The 20,781-nt window shown below is 34.6% G+C and overlaps 1 protein-coding gene across 1 annotated transcript in view; it reads right to left on the minus strand.

Moving 5' to 3' along the window:
• The window catches only part of CSMD1 (CUB and Sushi multiple domains 1), a 2,529,117-nt gene that overhangs the window by 25,118 nt on the left and 2,483,218 nt on the right, over window positions 1–20,781 (minus strand). Inside the window, exons 61-66 of the mRNA XM_006866725.1 lie at window positions 19,259–19,370; window positions 16,591–16,770; window positions 15,256–15,300; window positions 11,633–11,794; window positions 7,067–7,179; window positions 6,198–6,285 (exon numbers count right to left, since the gene is read on the minus strand). Coding sequence (XP_006866787.1) covers window positions 6,198–6,285; window positions 7,067–7,179; window positions 11,633–11,794; window positions 15,256–15,300; window positions 16,591–16,770; window positions 19,259–19,370 — 700 coding nt within the window. The remainder of the gene's footprint in view (window positions 1–6,197; window positions 6,286–7,066; window positions 7,180–11,632; window positions 11,795–15,255; window positions 15,301–16,590; window positions 16,771–19,258; window positions 19,371–20,781) is intronic.

A 20,781-nucleotide genomic window follows, 5' to 3' on the forward strand; every position in this document is an offset into this window, starting at 1 on the left:
CTTGCAAACCCTATACAGGGTGGTTATTAGTCGGAACCAACTTACAGCAATTAACAACAACATTGCTGAAAGACACTTGGCTGTTTATAATATTTTATATAATGCTACATTGAAATCCTTTGTCTATATATACATATTCATTGTGGACTAATCCACTGGACTGCAAAGTCATTTGAACTACAAGGTCAGTGGTTGAAGCTCACCAGCCACTCCTTGGAAACTCTGTACAGGGTTGTTATGGGTCAAAACCTACTCGACGGCACTTAACAACAACAACAAAATAGAGGCTCAGGCCCAATAAATGGAATCATTGCTTCACAAAGTTAAGCACTTAATTGTTGCTATATGTTAGCCAATTGACTGCCAAAGAAGTGGTCCAGTTTCATTCCAGCCATTATTTTATCATTATTTATTTGTTGTTGTTGTTTTGTTAAGTGCCACAGGGTCAAATCCGACCATAGCGACCCTGTATAGAGTTTCTAAGAAGCAGCTAGTGAGCTTGAACCACCGATCTTGCAGTTCAAACGACTTTGCAGTTGATGCATTAACCCACAGCACCACACCAGGACTCAGAGCTTAGATAATTGTATATTATCTCCTTCTCCTCCTGCTTCCTCTTCTCTCACTCATCATTCTCCCCTGCCACCTCCTTCATCATATTACTAATGCTGCTGCTGCTACTACTAATGGATACTGCAGCTTCAGTATTTTCTAATTTACATTTACTAATTTAAGAATGAGGATGAGTATATATCCAGGTTATAAGCAGAGCTATCCAATAATTAAAAGAGCATCATGTTGTTGTTAAGTGTTGCTAAGTTAGTTTCTACCCTGTATAGGGTTTCCGAAAAGTTACTAGTAGATTTGAACCACCAACCCTGTGGTTAGCAATCCAGTCCTTATCCTACAGTGCCAATCAGAACTCCAAAAGAGCATTATTGATAGAATAATTCACATACATAAACACATCAATTTATAGTATACAGCTAAATATTTATTCATATATTCACTAAAACCAAATTTTAGAACATTTTTTGTTGCTGCTGTTTGTTGTTGTTGTTGTTAGGTGCCATCAAGTCGGCATTGACTCATAGCGACCCCATGCACAGCAGAACAAAACAATGTCTGATTCTGGGCCAACCTCACTACTGTTGCCACACTTGAGTCCATCGATGATGCCACCTGGCCAATCCATCTCGTTGGGGGTCCTCCTCTTTTTCTCTGACCCTCCATCTTACCAAGCATGATATCCTTCTCCAGTGACTGTTCCCTTCTGACAATATGTCCAAAGCACGAGAGACGAAGTTTAGCCATCTTGGCCTCTAAGGAGCACTCTAGCTATTTGTTAGGTGTCATTAAATTGGTACTAACTCATAATGAACCTATGCACAACAGGACGAAACACTGCCCAGTCATGCGCCAACTTCACAATCATTCCTATGCTTGAGACCATTGCTATTGCTCATTGGGGATCTTCCTCTTATTTGCTGATGTTCCACTTTGCTAAACATGATATCCTTCTCCAGGTACTAAACCCTCCTGATAATATGTTGGAAGTACAAGAGATGAAGTCTGGTCATACTGGCTTCCAAGAAGTGTTCCAAAACAGATCATGTTGTTCTTTTGGTAGTCCATGGTAGTTTAAAAATTCTCCTCCAACACCATAATTCAATTTCATTAATTCTTCTTAAGTCTACTTTATTAACTGTCCAACTTTTATTATCAAGCTGTAAGTTTGGCCCAGGATCGGACATTGTTTCGTTCTGCTGTGCATGGGGTCGCTATGAGTCGGTTACGACTCGATGGCACCTGACAACAACAACAACAAAGCATTCTTGGAATTTTGGTGTGATGCGTTAGGATAAGCAATGGACTGCTAACTGCAAGGTCAGCAGCTCAAACCCACCAGTCACTCCTCAGAAACTGTATACAGGATTGCTATGAGTCAGAACTGACTCAAGGGCACCCAACAACAACAAAAATAAGCATTCTTTATGTATTATGAAGTCAAGTAGTTATTGGATATCTGATCTGCAAATATTTTCTCCCATTTTGTAGGAAATCAACCAATTTTAATCGAGAAAGCAATTTATTCTTGGGTTTCTTGCACAAGACTTTACATTAAAGTTGGCTATCAAATCTGGTATAGTGCTGCAGGATAAGCACTGAACTTTAAGTTCAGTTTGAACTACAAGGTTGGCAGTTCAAGCCCACCAGCCAATCCTCGGAAACCTTATACAGGGTTGTTATGAGTCAGGACCTATTTGATGGCACTTAACAACAACAATCATACTAAATAGATTTGAGCATCATTTTAATAATAATCACTTCCTCAGTTCATTTATGAGCTAGAATCAGTTAAACAGTTACTTATTTTTCTCCACAAAAGTAAGTTTTAGTCATAATTCTTAAATGAATGATTGTTGTTGAAGAATTACTTAAACACAGACTTTTCTAATTAGTTGAATCAAAGACTTACTTGTAATTCAAATTATTTTGTGAGGCAAATTGTTTTTCCTCACAATAAGCTCATCATCACATAAGAATAAAGATTGCTTGTTAAACAAAGCTGTTATTTTGTTAAGTTTTAAAGACATGGGGTAATGCAAAGATAGCATGTGACAGCAAAGTGAGTTCAGGTTTGGTTCTTTGGATGAGTAAACTTAGACATCTATACAGCATCCTTCACAGCTCACTGGGGTATCCTTAAACAAAATTACTAGAGCATGTGCTATGAGGAGAAAGGAGGACAAATGACTACAGGGTTTGAATTAGAACAAGAGCAAATTTAACCCAATTTTACTGTTTGTCTAGTGCATTCATTCTATTTTATTCCTTCAAAATAATCTAGCCCAATTCAAAATATTATCTCAGACATTACTTATTTAAAGTTCTTTGATTTAAAATACTAAATTGATAATGATACAATTAGAGGATTTTATAATTAATAATGATTTTTGATTAAGGGTTTCAGAAAATTTACGTGATGAGTCAAAAACTATCTGCACTGTGGTTATATTAAAACATCCATCCATGTCCATAGCTGACAATGTTGAGCTTGCATGTGAAATGATTCTGTCAAATAGATGAGTGACAGTGGATTATATGGCAAATCATTTGTAAATAAGCCATGAATCTGACTACGAAATAATCCACAACAGACCTGGCTTTTGAAAAGTTTATGTGAGATGTGTACTGAAACAATTTGAGGAAGAGCATAAACAGAAGCATTTGACCATCTGCAAACAAAATTTGACCGATACTCAAAGGAAAATAAAGTTTCATTAAAATATTCGTGGCAAGTGACGAGATATGGCTTAATCACTACAACCCTGAGAGTAAATGGCAGAGTGGAATGGAATGGAGACATCCTCAATCACTGACCATAAAAAAGGTCAAAAGTCAACCATCAGCTGGAAAATAGATGCTTATAGTTTTCTAAGATTCTCAAGGGCCAATACTGGGACACTATCAGGAAAAAGGTTCAACAGTTAGCAGTGAATGTTACACTGATATGCTCCCTGGTAAAGCTGAAGCCAACACTTCAGATTAAACTGCTATCCAAGGACATTGTGATCTTGCCTGACAATGCACATCCACACACCTCTGCCCACACTGTTCACACTGAGAAAACTTCCTTTTGAGGTGTTAAAGCATCCTCCCTACTGTCCTGATCTTGCTCCATGGGACTTTCACCTGTTTGGTCTCCTGAGAATAGCTCTTCCAGGAGGAAGACTCACCTCTGATAAAGAAATAAAGACAGTGGTGCATTTGTGGCTTGTAGCTCAGAATAAAACATTTTTTAATAAGTGGATATGAAAGCTTATTGACAGATGGACAAAGTGAACTTAAAGGCAAGGAGATTATGGGGGAAAATGATGTCTTTTCTAAAAGTTGATTAAAATAAATTCTACAGTCAGAGTGCGGATAATTTTTTACTAACCTTGTATAATTATATAAAACTTGACATTAGTTTTCTTTCAAGTACCTCAGTATATTGACCAGAAATTTTATGAAATAAGTACATCAGTGATTGTTGTTGTTGTTGTTAAGTGCCATCAAGCCTAGTCTCCATAAAATATTATGAACATTTCCTCAGAAAGGGCATTTCGGTAGCAAAACTTCTATAGTAGTACCCTTTTCAATAAAATGAAATCTTATTAGTATCCTAAAATTAAATTATTAAGTTGTTGTTAAGTGCTGTCAAATCTGATCCAACTCATAATGACCTGGTATAGGGTTTCCAAGAGGCAGCTGGTAGGTTTGCACTGCTATTCTATTGGTTCACAGTCCAGTGCTGATCCTACAGTGCTATGCCAGGAGTCCTAAGTGGTTTGTATTATTCTTATGAATTGTAAGTCCTTATCACTTTCAAGAAAAACATGTCAAATGTATACCTCGGGTGGTCAATGAGTTTTCCTCGAATCCTTATGCCACATTCTTCATATAATGCAACGTCTCTTATTATTTACTCAGCATACAAATTGAATAAGTTGGGTGAAAGGATAAAACACTGGTGCTCACCTTTCTTGATTTTAAGTTACTCAGTATCCCCTAGTTCTCTTCAAATACTGCTTCCTGGTCTATGTTCAGGGTTCTCATGAGCACAGTGAAGTGTTCTGCGATACCCATTCTTCATAATGCTATCTAGAGTTTGTTATGATCCAAACTGTGGAGTGCCTTTGCATAGTTAATTAAGCACAAATAAGTATATTTCTAGTATTCTCTGCTTTCAGGTATATCCTTCTGAGCTCAATATTAATATCCCTTCTCCCACATCCACATCTAAAATGAATTTGATTTTCTGGCAGCTCCCTGTCAATGTACTGCTACAACTGTTTTTTGAATTATCATCACAAAATTTCACATACATGTAGCAGTAATTATTTTTTTTTTATGATTTCTGAATTCCATTGGGTCCTTTCTTTTGACAGGGCACACATATGGATATCTGCCAATGGACTGGCCAGGGAGCTGTCTTCAACATTTTTTATGATAGATGAGTGATCGCTTCCAGCACTGATCAATTAGAACATTTCGGTTGTTTTTCTCCAATGCTTTCAGAGCAGCTAGGATTTCTTCCTTCAAATCATCAGTTTTTGATCAGGTGGTACCTCTTGAAAAGTTTGAACACTGACTAATTCTTTTTGGTGCAATGACTTTGTATTCTTTCTTACTTCTTTTGATGTGTTCTGTGTCATTCAATATTTTGACCATAGAATTCTTCAATACTGTAAATCGAAGCTTGAATTTTTATTCAGTTTTTTCAGCTTGAGGGATGTTGAGCGTGTTCTTCACTGTATGTTTTTGAACCTGGATCCAGGTCTTTGCACATTTCATTATAATGCTTTGTCTTCTTAAGCTGTCCTTTGATATTTTCTCTTCAGTCTTTTTACTTCTTCATTGTTTTTCATTCGCTTTAGCTTCTCTATGTTCAAGAGTAGGTTTCAGAGTTTCATTTGAAATCCATTTTAGTCTTCTTTCTTGCCTGTCATTCTAATGACTTTTTGCTTTCTTCATAAATGATGTTCTTGAGGTCATCCCACACTCCTCTTACCTTTGTTCACTACAGTCTAATGAATTAAATCTGTTCTTGAGATGGTCTCTAAATTCAGGTGGGATGTACTCCAGGTCATATTTTGACTTGTGTGAACATATTTAATTTTTCTTCACCTTCAGCCTGAACTTGCAAATGAGCAATTGGTGGTGTGTTCCATGATCGCCCCTGGCTTTGTCTGGGCTGATGATATCGAGCTTCTTCAGTGTGTCTTCCCAGACATGTACTCAATTTGATTTCTGTGTTCCAGCTGGTAAGGTTCATGTGTACAGTCACTGTTTATGTTATTGAAAAAAAAGAATTTGCAATGCATAACTTGCATAATTCTCTAATGTGGTCTCTATCATCACTGGTTAGTTATTTTCAAATCCCAGTTTTAAAAGATTCTGAGTTGGATATAACTAACTGTGCTAGGAAAAGGATTCACACATGTTTGATGAAAAAAATTCTGCAGATAGAATTTTTGGGTGAAAGACCACACATTTAAAGTAAGGACAGACCTGAGGACCACCTGCAAGTCACTCCTTTTATTTTTTCATTTTTGTTCCTTTCAGAATAAAGACCTATTAATTACTTCTCAACATAATCATTTGAAACTAAAATAGATATTTACTTTAAAAATATCTTAAGTGTAATTTACCTTGTCTTTCTAGTTTGAATTTTCCAAAGTCTTTTCCATGTATATCACCTTGAAAAGTAAAGCCTCCTCTTTCAAGTCCTGATGATACCTGATATTTATGAAAATTAAGAAAAACACACATAAAAAAGAATAATAATATTTATTAAAATATTGAAGGTTAAGTATTTTATTTTTAATGCCACTTATTTTAGAGACATATTTAGAGTTAAAAATTGAAAAATATTACAGAGATAAACTTTAATAATATTTTGGACTCTGAAATGATAATAAATTTACTAATACTTTAACCATGCTCTATCTGTCTTTCATAAAGACACATACATGGATCAACAAGTAATATATATTATGTAAAATTCATTTTGTGTTACAACTCCTGGTCAGATGTATATCATGTTAAACCGTATGCTCTTACATCAGATAGTAAATTAAGACCTAGAAAAAATTGGGTAACTTGTAAAGAAAAATATAAAGAAGAAAAGCTTAAGTCCTTCTGTTCTGGGAATGACTTTTTCAAATCTTTAAAATGTTTTCTGATGATCTAGTATTCTCAGAAAAATCTTTTTTTGTGCCACACTTGAAGTAAAAGAGTATGATATAAACAGACATAGAACCTAGGACTTGTTCTAGTTCTCTCCCCAGGACTAGCTACTCAAATATTAATGACAAATTTTTTTCTATATTCAGAGACTTGATTTCTTTTTATATAAGATGGAGAGGCAAGATGCCCATGCTATTAATCAAGATTACTGAGTTGTACAGAGGCATACACTTTGGTATTTCTCTTTGAAATCATCAGTATACTGTCTCCATGCAAGCAGATAATGATTAGACAACATGTGCTTTGTTACAAATCTCACACAAGTACTTACATAACCATCGAGTCCCCAGTTGTCATTTTCAAACTTGTTTACAAAAATATCCACTGGAACTTTAATTTGAAAAGCTTTCAGAAGTAAATGGGCTTCCTCCTTCTTGTAGATGCCTGCATAAGAGTCAGTCAGTTATTCTTACACTTACAGGCGGTAGCAATTCATCATTTAATCTATTTTATGTGAATATGGCATGAAGATAGAATTAAATGTATAACAGTATATATTTTTTTAATTTAGCTTTAGTACTATTTTTTTTCCTATATAACCACTTTGTATCAAAGTTCTTTTCTATTTGACTGAGCAAAATCCATTCACTAAATATAACATCTGTATCACATAGAAAGACCTTGTGGATAACTCAGGGAGAATCTAAAGTCTTTGGAGTGAGTTTAGGGAAAAGAAAACAACATGAAGGAGATACTGTACTTTAATGGTTTAGAGATTGGGTTCAAGGTTCTAACTGTTGATTTTAAAACTTACATGAAACAACTACTTGTCAATACACCTTAGGAAGGTACTTAGTGTTTGAGGGTTCCATGGAGTCCTGGTGTGGTGCTGTGGATTAATTATCTGAACTGCAAGGTCAACAGTTCAAGCTCACCAGCCACTCTTTAGAAACTCTATACAAGGTCGGTATGAGTTGTTACCGACTCAACAGCACTTAACAACAACAACAACAACAATTGAACTACAAGGTCAGCAGTTCTAGCTCACCAACTACTCCTTGGAAATCTCTATGGGTCAGAACTGACTCAACAGCACTTAACAACAACAACAACATATTTTAATAAGAATCCTGGTGAAGCACTGTAGAATGAACACTGGATTGGTGGTTCAAACCTACCAGTCACTCCTCAGAAACCTGATAAAGAGTTGCTGTGAGACAGAGCTGACTCGAGGGCATTTCAAAGCAGCAATAGCGTATTTGATTAATCATGATGACCCCAAATGTCATAGATAGAACTGACTTCATAGGATTTTCTCATCTATCAGTTTCTCACAGTGGTGACTTGCTTGTTGCTGTGATGCTGGAAACTTTTCCAATGGTGTTTGTAATACAAATAGGGTCACTGAGCTTCTTATAAGACAGACTAGGAAACTGGTGAGGTGGATTGTTTCTGAATGGTTAGTCACTGAAAACCTAATGCATAACAGTGAAACATTGTCAGAGAAGTGTTGAAAGACGAAACATTATGAATAGCACTAGAACATTGTCTAATATAGTGTGAAAAGATGAGCCTCTCAGGTTGGAATACACTCAAAATATGAATGAGGAAGAGGTGCCTTCTCAAAGTAACGTTTACCTCAAGTGTGTGCATAAAGCAAAGCTTTTAAGACCTACATTTGCTGATGGGGCTCAGATTCGAAGAAACAGGTCCAAACAGCCATTAATAATCAGAACATGGAATTACAAAGTATAGATTTAGGAAAATTCAAAGTAGTCAGAAATGAAATGGAACACATAAAGATTGATATTCTACACATTAGGAAGCTGAAATTAACTGGTATTGGTCATTTTGAATCAACAAACATGATTTACTATGCTGAAGAGAAATAGTGTCATATTCATCATTCTAAAAAACATTTCAACATCTGTTTTGAATTACAATGCTGCCTGAAAAAGGTGTCAAAATAAATCCAGAAGCCAGCTATGGAACATCAATTGCCCATATGCAAGTTCAGCTGAAGCTGAAGAAAAATAAAAACAAATCTAGATGAAAAATGTGACCTTGAGTATATCATACCTGAATTTAGAGACCATCTCAAGAACAGATTTGACACACTAGATCCTAATCATCAAAGACCAGAATAGTTGTGAGATGACATGAAGAACATCACAGAAGAAGAAAGCAGAAGGTTATTAAGTGGGCAGGAAAGAAAGAAAAGACAAAAATAAATGCCATAAGAGAATATGAAACTTGCTCTTGATAGTAGAGAAGCTAGAGGGATGGGAAAAAATGAAGTAAAAGATCTGAACAGAAAATTTCAAAAGGCAATTCCAGAAAATAAAGTATTATAATGAAACATACAAAGACCTGTAGTTAGAAAACCAAAAGAAAAGAACATGCCCATTAAGTATTTCTCAAGCTAAAGAAACTGAAGAAAATATTCAAGACTTGTCTTACAATATTGAAAAAAAAAAAAAACTGGTTAATTTTCAATCATTACAAGAAGTACCATATGATCAAGAATTGATGATATTTAAGAAAGTAGTCTAAGCTACATTGTGGGCATTGAAAAAAAAAAAGAAGTTTCAGTAATTCATAGAATACAAATTAAAATGTTTCAATAAACTGCTGCAACACTGAATGTGCTCACTCATCTATGACAAAACATTTGGAGACAGCTATCTACCCAACCAATTGGAAAAGAGTCATATTTGTTGTTCATTCCAAAGAAAGGTGACCGAACAGAATGCAAAAATCAACAAAAAAGATCATTAGTATCACATGCAAATACAATTTTACTGAAGACATTAAAAAAAAAAAGAAAGTTGCAGAAGTACATTGACAGGGTGCTGCCAGCAATTCAAACTGGATTCAGAAGAGGATGGGGAACTAGGAATATCATTGTTGATGCTATTTGGATCTTGACTGAATAAGAGAATATGAGAAAAAAGTCTTACCTTTTTTATTAACTATGCAAAGGTATTCAATTGTGTGGATCATGACAGCTATGGGTAAGATTGAAATAAATGGGCATTTCAGAACATTTAATTGTGCTCATAGGAACCTGTTAATAGACCAAAAAGCAGTCATTTGAACAGAACAAGGAGTTATTAAATGGTTTAACATCAGGAAAGGTGTGTACCAGGAGCATATCCTTTTAACATATTTATTCAATCTGTACACTGAGCAAATAATCTGATAAATTGGATAATCTGGAGAGGAATATGGCATTAAGATTGGAGGAAGACTCATTAACAACCTACTTAATGCAGATAATACAATCTTGCTTCATGAAAGTGAAGAGGACTTAAAATACATACTGGTGAAGATCAAAGTGTACAGCCTTCAGTATGGATTGTAACTCAGTGCAAACAAAACAAAAATCCTCAAAACTGGACCAATACATGTATTTAAATAGAGAAATTTAATTATGATAAATGAAGAAAATGTTGAAGTTGATAAATAATACATTTTTATTAGATCCGCAATCAATGTTCAGGGAAGTAGCAGCCAAGAAATCAAATGAAGTATTGCATTAGACAAATCTGCTGTAAAAGACTTCTTTGAAAGTACTGAAGATCAAAGAGATCACTCTGAAAACTAAGGTGTGCCTGGCTCAAGCCATGATATTTTTAATTGCTTCATAAGCATGTGAAAATTATACAATGAATAAGAAAGACCAGAGACAAATCAATACATTTGAATTATGATGTTGGAGAAGAATATTGAAAATACCATGGACTGCCAGGAGAACAAAAAAATCTACCTTGGAAGAAGTATAACCTAAATACATCTTAGAAGCAAGGATCTAGTACGTTGGACATAATAAGAAGAACCAACCAAGAAGGATATCATGATTGGGAATGTGGAGGGTCGGTATAAAATAGGAAGACTCCCAATTAGATGAATTGACACAGTGGCAGCAGCAATGGGCTCAAGCACAACAACTGGTAGGATAACTCAGGACGGGGCAGGGTTTTGTTCTGTTGTGCATCAGGTCACAAAGAGTCAACAGATTGGAAGACACTTAAGAATAATAACAACATAGGATTTTTTTGACTGAAATCTTTATGAAAACAGATTGTCATATCTACTATCTACAGCACAGGTGTCAGGGGAATTTAAACTGCCAATCTTTTAGTTAATAGCAGAGCATACACTGTTTGCACCAGCCAATGACCACGAGTCAGAACCAGCTTTATGGCAACGGGTTTTTGTTTGTTTAAATTTTAAAATTAGTAGTACATGCATATAATATGAGTAATTACATAATAGAGTCAAGATTCAGATGAAAAATAAAGTGTTTGCAAAGTGTTAAAAGAATTTCTGTAATATAGATCATTAACAACACTTGTTATGTTATTAATTGTGGAATAACAGTGTGACACTATGGGTTAATGCATTGGACTGCAAAGTTGGTTTGAACTGCAAGGTCGGTGGTTCAAGCTCACCAGCTATTCCTCAGAAACCCTAAACAGGGTTGCTGTGAGTTGGCACCAACTCGATGGCACTTAACAAAAACAACAAAACTGCTGAAGATTACAGTGAAGAAATAACATAATCCATAATATCCAAATAACAAAATCCATAAAGAATGGATTTTGAAGACATGCTTTTTTTGCATAGAAATCTCAGTTCTATGGTTAAGTATGCTTTGGGCATAATCATGAGCCAATTAATTCACTTTCTCCACTGAGTTCTGAATTTTTTAAATGAAAAATTAATGTCTACTATGATCATTGAAAAGATATAATGAAGATATCGTATATGCAAAAACAACTCAATCTAAGTGGTCAAAATAAGATTTTAATAAATGTTAGATCCCTTCTCTGTGATAGGATAATGGGTTCTATTAGTTTACATTATGCATTTAGTAAAACACTTCAACACCTACCTGTCAATTTCAGCTCTACTTGAGAGGCTTCAAGGAACGTTGCATTGACCTTACTACTTGTTGCATTGAACCAGTCAACCGTTAGAGTTGCAGGTTGTCTTTTTCCTAAATATTCATAATATCCTTTCCACACTGAATTGATGAAAAATACATCTGAAGGAACTGTAAGAGAAAAAATAATATATATTAGCACAAAAAATGTGTGGACCTTTTTAAACATAGAAGATATAATACTGCTCAGTGAGAGATCACAAATAATGACAAGGATGAAAACTAGGACAAGCTAGTGCATTGTTCTTTACTAGTATCTGTAAACAGCAAAAGGTAAGAGATGATTGTGGGCTGAAAATACACATTTGTTACTTTAAAATATTTTTTAAGAATATTTTAGATGCCAAATACATATTTTAACAGACCTGTCAGAACCAGTAGATAAGGTAAACCGATGCTATTAATGTTAAATTTGCTTTTTTGTTGTGTTCATTAAGGAATAAATTAAATTGACCCATGAAATCACTTCTGGTATTTTGCTAGTATCTATCTCTACTCTTTGAACTCACTTATAGAATCTATCAATAACTCCTTGTCCTCAGGAACTACTTTGATAAAATAGACACAGTAGGTAGCACTATGGAGCCGTACGATTAGAACTGAAATGTGAATCACAAGGTGTGCAGATTGAGCCCACTAGCTACCCCAAGGGAGTAAAATGAGCCTTTCTGCTCAATCAAAGATTTAAAGGCTAGGAAACCCTTTACAGGGTCGGTATGAGTTGGCACCAGCTCTAGAGCACTTAACAACAACAATATTATATATAGATGTGATGAAAGTGCCATAAAGAAAAAAGTATTTTAACAACCTAAACATCAGTGTAAAATCTTTCATGTTTTGAGGTCTTTAATTTTGTAAGTAGTCAGTCTTTCCTTCAGTCATACTTTTATATTCTGTATAGTAAAAAGTATTCTAGTATCAATAAGAAATGGAACTCTGGTAGCGTAGTGGTTACGAATCGGGCTGCTAACCTGAAGGTCGGCAGTTCGAAACTACTAGCAGTTCCACGAGAGAAAGATGAAAGTTCTGCTCCCATAAAGATTTACAGCCTCGGAAACCCTGTGAAGGGTCGTTATGAGTCGGAACCGACTCCACGGTACTTAACCACAACAACATCAATAAGAAGGGTGGAGTAAGTGATCCAAATGTCCCTTTTATACATCTTTTAAATTCATAGGCAAAAGCTATAATATTTTTTTAGAAACAAAATTTATCTGGCATGGGAATTGTAGGTAGAAATAAATGTGATTGCTCCCTATACATATTTTTTCACATATTCACTTATGGTCACTAATAGTCATGACAAACATAGTGCCTTTGTTTATATTTCTTTTTTCATCTCAATGGATTATTTTGATGACTTCTAGACAAGCTAAACCTACAGACCTTAGTCTTATAACACAGGGATAAAGATGAACCAAATGTGAGTTTCCTATAGTTTTGGATGGATAATAAAAACTAAGTCAAACCTGAGATATAAATACAGACACCTGTCTTGTTTATAGATGACATTAAACACTTCTACCCATTGATCAGAAGTTTTACAGTGCCCTTGATTTTACTTGACAGCCCTGAAAAAATGTTTTCGTCCTTTACTATAATTGTTATTATTTGATGTCAAGTTGGTTCTGACTCATAGAAACTTTATATAGGGTTTCAAAGTACTGACTGGTGAGTTTGAACTGCCATTCTTGCAGTTCAAATTGACCTTGTGGTACAGTGCTTATCCTACAGTGCAACACCAGGACTCCTTACCATTATAATTTTTATAAGATTATATTAAATACATGAATATTTTATCAGTATAATTGTTATTGTCAAGTGCCGTCAAGTAGATTCTGACTCATAGCAACCCTGTATGGGGTTACCAAGGAGCAGATGGTGAGTTTAACGTGATGACTTTGTGGTTCAAACTGACCTTGCAGTCCAGTACTTTATCCCACATCGCCACACCAGGACTTCTCCTATCACTATAATTGTTGTTGTTGTTGTTGTTAAGTGCCGTCGAGTCGGTTCCGACCCATAGCGACCCTGTACAGTAGCCTTTAAAATAATATCAAAATTGTTTTTCCTAATGGGTATTATTTTTGTTCTTAGCTGAAGATAATTATGGATTGTTTAAACCCTTAAATTACAATTGGTGGTGTGTCACAGGAACACAAAATGATTGGGTGACTAGTATAAAGTATACTCAATGCTATAGAAAAGATTCAGTTTCATTCAAATACAAACATCAGTAATGTGGTAGAGATCATCTTTTTGTGTTTCCTGTCACTTGACTTCCTGGTGGAAGGTCTGAGAGTGATACAACAGTCAAATGTTTTAGATGTGCAAGAGTGCCACACCTTAATAAAGAGTCATGTGGATAGGGCATTTCTCTCCAGAAAGACTGAGAAAAGAGATGTTGATAGCAGCATTTACACAACCAAATGGAGTATTAAAATATTTCAATATCATGAACAGAAAATAAGTTAATAAAAACAAAATAAACACACAACAACAAAGATTGTTCCTTCTATTGAAGGAAGTATTGTCTGGGGGAGGGGGGAATAATACAGATTTATGCATTTTGATCTGTTTATGCATTTATAATATTTTTTAAATTGTCTAGAAATTTTTAGAAAAAGACACTTTTATACTTCATGGTATACACGGAAAAAATATCTGTACACATGTTGGACTAGTTTTCCCTGCCTAAGTATTAAATGTATAACGCAGTATTCTGACTTAACAGAATTTTAAGTGCTTTTTCCATATTTGATTTTAGAACACAGTTTATCAGAATTAGAGGTTATCTCCAACAAACCAATATTAAATAAGAAAATACTAGTAAAGTTACCATACATATTCACAAAGTTTTACTACTTATGGCCTTAAAAGAAAGTTTCATTAAATAAATATAATTTGAACACACATTTCCCTATTTAAGTAACATCTAAATTTATATAATAGATAAATTATACCATATGATTTGGAGTAATGAAAACCTTCCTCAGGAAATAGGACTGCATCTTTTTGATTTGCTATTTAATGCATTTTGCAAAGTAACACATCTATTTATTTAAAAGCTACTATTAACATTTTAGGAGACAGAAAATACCTGAATTATTGAGAAGTTTCAGGAGGAAATAGGGATCTGCATTTGAATTTTTCCATTTAACAATTTATAAAGTCAGAATTTATTATTTAACTCTCCATATTGACTTTAGCTCCCTCATTTGGATGATGGAATTGCAACCCTCTTTATAAGGCTCTCTATGATGTCACATTGTATTATCCATATTTTATGTCCATTTCTGTCTAAAAAAATGTCTAAGATATTTTTTAATGAAATGCCTGGCAGCATCAAAAGTTGTCTTTAAGAACAGTATTACCTTTTCATTAGCAAACTACTTTTTAAAGGAAATAGATATCTGAGTTGGCAGGTGTTTTGAATAATGGGAACATTAACTTTTTCATGGAATAATGGAATCAGAAATAAAAAATATTAAAAATTGCTTCACTGTGCACAGTATAGTAGAGAACAAATCACTTTATTTGATTGAAATCTATAACTGTTCTGGTATACAAACCTGGAGATTTAGTAACTGTTTCATTAACTTCTCTCACTCCTTTACCTACAAGTAAAAAGACAAATTATCATTTTCAAAAACATTTATTTTTGAATGTTGAAAAAATGTTAAATTGAAGCAATTTTTTCTTCTCCAGATTTTCTAACTGCACAGAAATAATGAATATCTTATACATGTACATTTTTACCCCATATATTCACAGCAGAATATCCTTTGTGCTTGGGGGAAAACAGAATTTAATGGTAAAATAAATGCCTAGCTAGCCTGAGATATTCCCATTTAGTGTTCTACAACAGAGAGCCTTGTAAATGAGGGTGGCTTCTATGAATCGTCTTCTATCCTATTAAATATATGCTGACCCCAATGAAATGTAACATAGAAAATAAATAATATTTTATAACACCTCTTAATTTTCCAACACCCCACTCAAATCAATAAATATAAAACTTAATATTTAAGAATATCAATTTATTTCCCTTGCAGAGTGTTTAATCTGACCTAACAAATTAGATCTAAATCATAATTTCTTGATTTATGTAATTTTATATCACACTACAAAATATTATTTTAAAAAATTTATAGTTATCTGTTTCTGATAAGGAAGGGCAAGGGAATCTTAAATTTTAAATCTTGAAATTTGCTCACTTGAGTAGTATAAATAGGTTCTCCAGAAACTAAAACTGAAGTCACTCTTCTTATTAAACTTAATTTTTGTTGATGCTACTTAGTATTCAATACATGTATAGAAATCTATGTTTGGTGGAAACCCGAAAGGTTAGTTGTCATCAAATCTGACCCACAATTATTACTCTCATTTGTAAAAATGCAAATTTGTCCATAATTAGTGCATCGTTTCAATGGTAATGCTTTTGTAATTTTTAAAAGTAGAACCAATGTTAAAGAACACACAAACTTAAATTCCACTTCTGAACAGCTGAAGAGTTTTAAAAAGTAACACTTAAGGGGAGTTAGAGATACTTTAATATTTATTCATCTTAATATACAGAGATGAATTTTTTTTCAAAAAATATATTGCGTATTACATTCTATTTAATGTAACTGATATTTCTCAACCAAAAATTTTTGTTCTTTTGCTTATAATGTAATCAGTTAATAAAAATCTATGGATCTGCATCGACTCAGACACTGTAATCAAACACTTGCTACACACACACAGAGACAGGCCCACACACATTAAGTACAGAATTAGGCAGAGTGATTAATATCTTTCATCAATACTGTTTACTTATTAAACCTGAGAACTTGTCTGGCAGACAGTTGATGGTTTTGTTTTACTACTAAGAAAGTATTTTCATTCCCTGATCCATGACTTACTTTTACAAACAGGTGATTTTCCTGTCCATTTCATATCTGCTTTGCATGTCCTGTGTTCAGATCCACCCGCAAGAAAATATCCTGGATGACAGGTGTACACTAAGGTGTAGCCAAAGGTAGGAAGATCTATTGCTCTCACATCTGCATGGGCTGGGGTTTCTGGCTGCCTGCAGGCGTGAGCTGAAATGATATTGATTCCATCAGGAAATACTGAAACTTTGGTCATTATAAAGTTAGTATTTATGTTAAAATAAATTAAATAAATAAAATAAAGGAATTTAAAATAGTTATGAAATTAATTTGCAATTTAAAAAGTTGCAGTACAGTTGCTTTAAATGTCATAAATGTGTCACAATTCTGCAACTTTCAGTTAATGGAAGCTTTGGTGTTTTTACTCTTTACCTCTCTCTGTCTCCCCTTGTATCTCTATCTATCTATCTCTCTATCTACCTACCTATCTATCTATCTATCTATCTATCTATCTATCTATCTATCTATCATCTATCTAAATATGTGTAGAAAACTAGAGTAGACATAATAGGCTTGAAAAAACAAATTTCTTCTGCTATACTATTGGTAGCGTAGTGGTTACGAGTGTGGCTGCGAATCTCAAGGTCAGCAGTTCGAAACTACCAGCTGTTGTACAGGACCTGTAAAGATTTACAGCCTCAGAAACCCTGTACAGGGTCGCTATGGGTTGGAATCGACTCGACAGCACTTAACAATAACAACAATACTATTAAATTAAATAACATGTTAAATTTCTTTTAAAGACCAGTCCTAAACACATACAGACTGGCACACACTCAGAAATATGCTTTGAGTTTTGTCTGGTGATGACTTGCATATTTATTGTTTAGATACATCAATCATCAATTTTGTTAATAATTTGATATCTGTTTAGAAAATCTAATTGAAATATTATGGATTCATAGTTCCTTTAAAAATAAAAATTAGTCATAAGTGAAATTATAATGTTTATTCTATATCTTAAGTATGTTTTAAATTTTATAAATTAAGGATATACATTTTTTTAAGTTTTTATTGCGAATTGAGTTATAGTTTACATGGGAAATCAGCTTTACATTCATAATATCGTATTTCGATTAAATTAAGCATATATATCTTAATTAAAGTATGTAGTAAACAGTTTGTCAAATTGTTTTGGAGTCAGTTAATAGTTTTACATTGAGAATGGAGTGGCTTTACGTAGTGTCAATAGTTGATACTTCCGCAAATATTCAGCATAATGAAGACCTGATATTGCCAAGCTCTGTGTAAAATATTCACTTGCATAATTTGAATTGAGATCAGGGTAGAGTTTATGAGTTTCAAATAAATATACAGATTCATATCTGATAGACTTCTTAAATGACTTTTAACATTCTACTTCCTTATGTTGAATACAGAAGGGGAGTCTGACATAAAGATATTATATTTCACTAAATTGACAGAGGTTAAAATATGGACATAGCAGTCATCATATATTTTTTGCTTCTCATGACTTAATTACAAATAAAATCTGATCCTTCCATAACTATTTATCAACCTATATACATTTAAGGGAGCTCTAGTAGCGTAGTGGTTACAAATCGGGCTGCGAACCACAAGGTCAACAGTTTGAAACTACCAGCTGCTTCGCGGGATAAAGATGAGGCATTCTGCTCCCGTAAAGATTAACAGCCTCGGAAACCCTGTGCAGGGTCGCTATGAGTCGGAACCGACCCCACGGCACATAACAACAACAACAACAACAACAACATATACATTTAAAAAACATATCAAGAATGACACTTCAAGAATATGTATTTATATTTCAACCTATTACAAGGCTCAATAACACAATAGGAGAGCCCTGGTGTGGCGTACAAAACCACAAGGTTGGTTTGAACAAGCCAGCGGCTTGTTGGAAATCCTGTACAGGGTGGCTATGAGTAGGTACCCACTCAACGGCACTTAACAACAACAACAACAACAACAGAAGAATAAAAACAATAGTGTGCACAAATAAATTGACCATTAATGCTAGGGCAATGATTCTCTTATATTAGCCTGCCTCATAATCACCAGATGGTTAAGTTTTGGTTATGTGCCGTGAAGTCTGTTCTGACTTATAGCAACCCTGTATAGGGCTTCTGAGGCTATCCAATTTTATGGGAGCAGAAAACCTCATCTTTCTCCCAAAAAACTGTTGGTAGTTTCAAACTGCTGACCACGAGCTAAGCAGCCTGACTCGTAACTACTACGTTTCCAGAAAGACTTGTTAAAACAGACAGATGCTTCTTCTATCCTACATAACTTTTAATATAATAGTTCTGGGGTTGTTATTGTCAAGTGCTGTCTATCGCTTCAGACTCATAGCAACCCTGTATAGTGTTTCTGAGAAGTGACAGCTGGGTTTGAATCAGTTCTTATTCTATAGCACCACACCAGGACTCTAGATCTGGAATTAGGCTTGAGAAGATTCAATAATACCTAATTTCTAAGTGATAACGATGCTGCTGGTTTTAGGAAAGCAACACTAAGAACTACTTGTTTAGGGAACTGAAAATGAAAAAAAACAAAAGTAATACAATTGTTTAGTATTTTCCTAGATGGCATATACATCCTTTGTATTGAAAGTAATGACTGCATTACTACTGATTGTAGTGGAAGAAATTATACTTACGTATACATTCAGTCTGTATTCCACTCCACGTTAAATTTGCAAGACAAGTTCTAGTTGTTGAACCTTGAACGTGGTAACCTTTTCTGCACCTGAAAAACACAGTGCTTCCAACCTACAAGGAAAATCCAAAATAACCTCAAAAAAAAAAAAAACAAACCAATGCAATAAAACTGATGTTTTAAGACAGATTCCAAGGAAAAAGCACATCAGTACATTTTTACTTCAATATCATGTCAGTACAAAAATCAATGCTTAAACTGAAACAGCTGGCTCAAGCAATATACACCATTATTGTTGTGGTGGTGGTAAGTGCTGTTAAGTTGGTGCTGAACCACAGTGAGCCTGTATAGGGTTTCCACGGAATAGCTGGTGAGCTTGAACTACTGATGTTGCGGTTCAATCTGCAGAATTTGCAGTCTACTGCATTAACCCACGGCACCACACAAGGACTCTATATACACTATGGTGGTGGTGGTTATGTTCCGTGGAGTCGGTTCTGACTCATAGTGACAATACATAGGGTTTCTGAGGCTATAAATCTTTATAGGAGCAGAAAGCCTCCTCTTTGTCCTCAGGAACTGCTGGTAGTTTTGAACCACTGACAAAGATATAAGTAAGCCAACTCATAACCACTATGCTATCAGAAGTCCTTTTAAATTTAGTAAATAGTGATAATTTGGTGGTGGTGGTTCTGTGCTGTAGAGTCGGTTCCGACTAATAGCGATCCTTTACAGGGTTTCTGAGGCTGTAAATCTTTACAGGAGCAGAAAGCATCATCTTTCTCCCGTGGAACAGCTGGTAACTTTGGACTGCTGACCCTGAGGTTAGCAGCCCAATGTGTAACCACTACGCTACCAGAGCTCCTTAGTGATAATTTAGGAGGCTGCTTATTTAGGTAAAGAAGATGTCATTTTTTCTTTAAAATTAGCTAGTTTTTGTTGTTGTTGTTGTTACTAATTCTAAGCAATTGGTATTTATTAGCAAATTAATTTTGTTAATACACCTAGAGAACTTGCCAATACTTACCCTTTTTGAGATCCATCAAAACTTACTCTGTACTCCTGGTACTTCAGATATATGATTATGTATTATTAATGTCTGGGACACCCTTTCTGAGTGATTTTTACCTCTCACTCTCAATTTAGTTTTTTATACATTGCTTAGACTTTACTTCTGAGCATTTTTCTGTGACCTTCAGGATGAATTATGTGATGAGTTTAAGTATTTCCCATCATGAAATGCTAATTGTGTCATTTACACAAATGTGTTACAATTGACTGCATGTTTATCTATCTTCCTAATTTAACTGAAAGTACTTTGAAAGAAGGAGTCTCGGGGCTTAGTATATATACATATATGGTGCCATGGTGAAGCGCTATGGGCTAATACGCTCGACTGAAAAGAAGCTTTGAACCACAAGGTCAGCAGTTCAAGCTCACTTGAACTTAGATGCCCTATACAGGGTCGCCCTATACATCCTTAGATGCCCTATTCAAGCTCACTTGAACTTAGATGCCCTATAC

The sequence above is a fragment of the Chrysochloris asiatica genome, unplaced genomic scaffold (assembly GCF_000296735.1).
Source record: "Chrysochloris asiatica unplaced genomic scaffold, ChrAsi1.0 scaffold00095, whole genome shotgun sequence".
NCBI classification, from domain to species: Eukaryota; Metazoa; Chordata; class Mammalia; order Afrosoricida; family Chrysochloridae; genus Chrysochloris; species Chrysochloris asiatica.